The 6,491-nt window shown below is 32.7% G+C and overlaps 1 protein-coding gene across 1 annotated transcript; it reads left to right on the forward strand.

Moving 5' to 3' along the window:
* The first annotated feature begins 456 nt into the window (after positions 1 to 456).
* On the forward strand, positions 457 to 1,908 carry LOC111633356. Its single transcript, XM_023377911.1, has 2 exons — positions 457 to 689; positions 754 to 1,908. The coding sequence occupies exons 1-2, from the start codon at positions 511 to 513 to the stop codon at positions 1,829 to 1,831; spliced, it is 1,257 nt and encodes a 418-aa protein (XP_023233679.1). The 5' UTR covers positions 457 to 510; the 3' UTR covers positions 1,832 to 1,908.
* Positions 1,909 to 6,491: the final 4,583 nt, after the last annotated feature.

Consider the following 6,491-nt stretch of genomic DNA (forward strand, 5'->3'; position numbering starts at 1 on the left):
ACACTCGGTAAGTAATCCTACAATTTTTTGTTTATAGCGTAGTTTATACGGATTATTTCCAAAAAAAATATATGTGTTTTGGAAATATTGAGTCGGATTAGTCTAGAATCGATTAATTTTATGGAAGAAAACCTTTCAAACAGCCGTAGTCCGTAAACTTCACAAGTGTCGGGCTGTGATTGGCTGTGATTCCTACAAAATTGATTCATAAAAAACGGAACGTATCTACCGTCTTATAGGGGGATCTACTGTATATATATATATAAAACACAATTTTTTCATACAGTATGTATATTACTTACACAAAAATTTACATAAATAATATTTTCTTTTTACTAAACTTTAAACTATATTTGTTTTCTTTACGAACACTTCTTTTAATTTTTAGTAAAATTAATTTACAAAGTTCTAATTTTTACAACGGTTTAATTAATTAATGAATTATTAAATTGTTAAACCAATATTGTTATTTTACATTATTAATCGCTTCTGCGATTGTTATATTTAACTATGGAAAATGTTTCCGAAGAGTTTGTTAAAATCCAGTTTATAGATTATAGAGTCTCAGTAAGTAAATCATTCTTGGAGACACGCTGTGAGCATTTGAACGAATTAATAGCTTCTTACTCTTTGTCCTCGTCACCGTTACACTTACAATGCACGATGCTCTCTTTTCAAGAGTTTATAAAGTAAGTTCTGCAATGTAAATAAAAAACAATGCAAATACAGTATTAATGTTTGCAATTTTTACAGCTATTTGAAAACACATCAGCTTCATTTGACATCTACGGGAACTAGTCTGGAAATATATAAACTTGGGAAAGATTTCAAAATAGAAGATATCCTGCCAATCTGCAGAAATTACATTTTACAACAAATCAACAATCAAAATGTATGTTTTATCTACGAATTTGCATGCGAAAACGGCGATGAAATCATCCAATTTCGATGCTGGCAACATTTTGACGTCTTTTGTGACGAAATACTCGATTCAGAAAGTTTTCTTCTTTGCAAAGAAATAACAGTTTTACGATTCGTTTCACGGCCAATATATGCAATTCTTCGAGAAGAAAAGCTATTCTTTGCTTTATTAAGATGGGTAGAAAGAAGGGAATTAGAAGAACAGAGTCGCAATAGTTCCGCAAAATCTACAGAAGTCACCAGATTACAGCGAATTCGTGCTCGTATGGAACCTTTTCTACGCATGATACGTTTCCTGAGCGTGGATATAAATATATTAGAAAGTTCTGTATTTAAAAAAAATATTTTGACAGAAGAGGAAATGACGGCAATCCGTTCAAGTTTTTTCCCCCCAGAATATGAGCTTCCTCCAACGATTTGCAAAAATCCAAACCCTCGGAGGAATACGAATCCCGATTCGCTGATTCATTATGTCAATAAACGCTTCGTTCACGCAGAAAAACGAATTAAATTTACTAAATCGCAAACATTTCAATGCGAATTTTATGCAGAGGAAGACAGTTTTCTGATTAATTTTGTCCTTCCAATAACTCACGAAATGCCAAATCGGATTCCTGTTGTAACGGATGTCATTTTTTCAGGGAGAGAAGTAAACTTAATGGATGACACTACAAAGTGTTCTCAAACTGGAAACATTGAATTGGAAAATCCAATTTTTATACCTAAGCAGTCATCCGTTATTATATTTGTCAAGATTGGAAATACGGAGCTGTCTAATTCCGAAATTTTTGTTAAATCCGAATTTTATTACGTCACTGATACAGAATGGCGCGAATTTGAATCATCGAATGCCAAAGGCCAAGAAAATCCTTTTAAAATTCATTATTTAAGTGTCTTGTTATATTTTTGAAAAATAATCTTAATTATATTTCATATCCAAATCAATTTTATGAAATTAAAATTACAGTATTTACTGTTTTAATTAGATTACGAATAAATAAATTTGACGTTTACAGAAAATGATTTTTACGTTTTAAGTAATGAAAATGAATTGAGTTGCGACTTTAATGAAACTCGTTTGATAGATGTAATAATTTACTTCAATTCTTTTAAATCTTTATACCAGACTATGTAAAACAATTTACCGGTTGATTGATGAAAATACTTTTATTCGACAGTGTCTAAAGTGATGTTTAGTAGCTATTTAATTGTAAATTGTAAGTACTTATGTAATATGTAGGCAATTATCTGGGAGTTGTAGGGTTGGAGCACAGATTTACGCGTTAATTATTGACGCATAATTTCTTCGTAGAATAAGTGAATAATTTAATTATTTTATTTCTCTGCCGTATTATGATATAAGCATAAATGTCATTTTTATGGACAAAACGAAAAGTAACTGCGACGAGAGACCTTCTGTAATGCTTGTTACAATAATACATATTTGCGCCATTATCCTGTATTAACTTACTACAGTCGAATTTTTGATATGTTTACAATAGAAAAACGGCAACCTTTAAATAATTTTCACAATTATATGCCTTATTCAAATTGTGTTTTATAAAAAAATCCATCTAATTAATTAATATACAAAAATATATTCTATATTATTTACAATTTAGCAAGTCCGGCATTAATATCACTTTCAATTTTGCATTCGTCCTGTCCATGAATAACCTTTAAAAGTAGAAATAAAATTTATTTTTTTTGCTAAAATTATAAAATATCAAATCTTAAGATTAACAAATTACAGTAGCTTAATAACCACTGTAAAATCTGTATTAATAACGATACTTTTCAAATATTTCAAAATATAATAATAATAATAAGTAAACATCAAGTACATACCCGTTAAAAAGTAGTAAAGAAATACAGGTATACCTCGCCTTACGTCGGTAATTGGTTCCAGGAGAACGACGTAAGTCGAAAAACGACGTAAGTCGAATTTACTTGTCTCCGAATCTACTTATCACTAGGCTAAACCGTAAATTTCCATTTCCGGTTCTGTATTTTATTTATTAATGCATTTTTAATAATATATGGTTAATAAAAATCTATTTTAAGCTTACAAACAAATAAATTTTAGTTTTTAATATAGTACAAAAAAAGTAATCTAAATTTACGAATGCGTGTACTGTAAATACAGTACATACTTGTATATATTTTAATATGATTTTATGTGCTTTAAACGTTTATCTAGTGATATTACGACTTCAATATTTGTGGCGGACAGACGTAAAGTCGAATAAAATGACTTAAACTTGATTTTTATTTTTCCATATACTTTTTTAACANTATGGTCTTGTTATGAATCATTAATACGAATATTATTATTATTTTTTATAAACAAAATAACTCACTCTTTCTGGATAACGTTCATAGGAACTAATTGAACATATTTGATATTAATTTTCTTAGTCTTAAGCCAATTAAAAGGATTGATAAAGTCGCCAAGATGAGGTTTCCAACTTATTGAAACAGATTTAAAATTTCCAAGATCTTTGTCTGTCGTAAACATATATACGTGACGGCTTCCAGGGACCAAATCAACATCACTAAACAGAAATTTAAGATTAGATAAAGTATAGACATTTGCAATTAATTAATTTATATTATTTCTGTAAATATACAGTAGAACACTCACTTGATAACCAAGATGGCGTTCGGCGCTAATTTGATAATTAATTAAGGGGCGTTTACGTCTGAGTTAATGTTACTACAGCACGCTCAACCTGTATACTTTCGTCCGAGTGCCGCGCTTTACGGCATTTACTTTTGTTATGTGACGTCATTTTTGATGGAACTAGTAAGCTGGAAGTGCCAGCTAGTTCGCTGTTGAGCTATGTGTTAATTCATTATGGCTGGTCCCATGAAAACATGACTTTCTCGTACAAAGAAATAAAAATGGAATTATTTTTGGAAAAAGAAACGGCAGAGATTATTTTTATTGATAAATTTCAATTATTTGTTGTATAAAATGTTTATAATAATCTTTACCTTTTTTACCTTCGTAAAATTTTAAAATGTCTTCCACATCTATAAGATGACTTTCACAGTTCAAACATGGCAGCTATAAACACTACCTTTAGGTTAATTACATGACGTCAAAATGACGTGACATCTGCAACTAATTACCATGATGATTCATTCCTATTTCTAAGCGCATGTGGTGGAAGTGGATCTTTCGTATGATGTTTGCAAGGAGGAAATTGATATGTCTAACTACCTTCATTGCTGTTGTATAATTCTCCAGTCACTATTCGTCAGAAACCCAATACTCCCAACGATACTTGGAAATCCTCCATCCATCAACTATTAGAAGGGAAAAATTAAAACTTTTCCTTTTATACATAATTTATTTTACACGTTGTTTGGTTATAAAATCTCTTATATTTGTGCAATTGTTTTTTTTAAACTTCTATCTAATCTTGGAATTCGTTTTATCCAGGGCTGTGGAGTCGCGTAAAAATTTACCGACTCCGACTTTTTCTTACCATCCGACTACGACTCCGACTCCGTTTCATATACATAACAAGTTGGTAAGTAAAAAGGGAGTCGGAGTCGGCGGATTTTTTGACGACTCCGACTCCGGCCAAAACACCAAAACTCCACGGCTCCGACTCCTACTCCGACTCCGACTCCACAGCCCTGGTTTTATTAGTTCTCCTCGATAAATACTAGCTTATCCGGAAATGCAATTAGAATAAAAATACATCTTTCTATGGAATATCTATATGTGTAAATGAGAATGTTTGTTTGTTTGGATGTTTGTTTGGTACACACGTCTCGGCCGTTCGACCAATTGCTACGAAACTCGGCAGTTACATTTTATATACTGCAAACTTCGATTGTGTCGAAATCCACCCCAAAATATCTAATGGATTTCTACAGATCAATTAATTTCTATCTTCATTCGATTTACTGGTATTCACGTATATTCCATTGTCAGGAACCGCTGGGGTTATGGGAGTGACACTTCTAGACTCCTATACACTGCGGTTGTGGAACCAATATTACTCTATGGCGCAGAACTATGGGGAAACTCCGTGGGGAAAACCCACATCAAAAGAAAACTGCAATCGGCTCAGAGACTTTCTGCAATCTCCATCACGAAAGCCTACAAAACCGCTCCAACTGATGCCTTACTCGCCATCGCTAACATCATCCCCATTGATCTTATAGTAAAAGAAAGAGTCTGGAAGTACAATCATTACAAGATGGCAACTCATCAAATCAGTAGGCAGGAATTTGACAACCCACCACAGGAATCGGGGTCTACAGGGAAGCAGCTTTGCTTGCCAACCACATCGAGCAGCACAGCCTGGACTACCTCCCTCGTCCGCATGCATTCCACCCAAAAACTACTATCGACGCTCAAATTAATCTTCAGGAAAATTACACCCCCACGGGATCCACATCTTCACGGACGGATCCAAGTCTGACAAAGGCGTTGGGTGCTCAATGGTGGTCACCTACAACAAAAGGAATTTATACCAGGTGCAGTACAAACTTGGCGAACACTGCACTGCTAACCAAGCAGAGTCACTAGCCATCTTCCATGCCCTACNTCAAGTTGTAAATTTTATCAGTAAGTTTCTGAGGAGAAATAGGCGAGTTGAGGAAGGTCCAATCAATGGAGCAAAGGATTTTAGAGGCCTCTGTGCCATTGAATGAGGCCCAAATTGGAATATTAATGTACTTGGCAGATTGCTGTTTATTGGTATTTAATAAGACATCTAGACATATTGCATTATGGTCAGATTTGAACCCCTGAGCGTAATTGGTAGATACAACACAATTATAAGTAAAAGCAAGATCAAGAAAATTATTAATACGAGATGGAAAAAGGATTACCTGTTTAAGTTGAAAAAAATAGAAAATTTCATGAAGGAAAAATTGTTCAGTCGGGTCAATAGAAGAATAATATGGGCCATTAGAATTCCAAGAGATGTTACGCATATTGAAGTCTCCACATAAGATAATTTTAATATTTTGGGATTCAGAGAGAGAAATAAGATATCTATGTAAAATTTTAAAAATGGAATCTTTTTTATTATGGGGGGCGTATATCGAAATGACTATTAGATTATAAACAGAAAGTTTGACAGCAAGGATTGAATCAAGATATTCAAATACTTTTACAGGTTTACATACTTAAGTAATAATAGTTCACGAAAATTATTATTTTCGTGAACTATTAGTACTTAAGTATGTAAATTTTCTTTTCTCGCGTTCTGTCCATACACATGATCCTTCTCGAAATTTGTTTCAATGTTGCCAGATCGCGACGCTTCTTCTTCTGATGTTGCCAGATATTTTTCCCATATTCCATACTTGCTTTATTCTTCATAAGTGCTTAACACCATATAAGGAAATTTATAAAGATATTTTAACTAGAAGCAAGCAATCTAAAATTACATACTTTTCTCAAAAGGTAAAGCATGGATCTGAAGATAATGCAGAAAAATGCTCAGAGGATAAGGATAATTTGCCAAAAAGAAAACGCTCTCGGTTAATTAATAGTGTTTTTAGTGATGACGAAGAAAACATTGTTTAATTTATATTAATAT

This window comes from Centruroides sculpturatus, unplaced genomic scaffold (genome assembly GCF_000671375.1).
Source record: "Centruroides sculpturatus isolate CEXI.00-Female unplaced genomic scaffold, Cexi_2.0 scaffold628, whole genome shotgun sequence".
Classification (NCBI taxonomy): Eukaryota; Metazoa; Arthropoda; class Arachnida; order Scorpiones; family Buthidae; genus Centruroides; species Centruroides sculpturatus.

Excerpts from the sequence above, each read along its gene's own strand:
- LOC111633356 (XM_023377911.1), top strand. The coding sequence starts at position 511 with ATGGAAAATGTTTCCGAAGAGTTTGTTAAAATCCAGTTTATAGATTAT. Across the intron at positions 690-753 it reads TCTTTTCAAGAGTTTATAAA|CTATTTGAAAACACATCAGC; the intron begins GTAAGTTCTGCA and ends CAATTTTTACAG.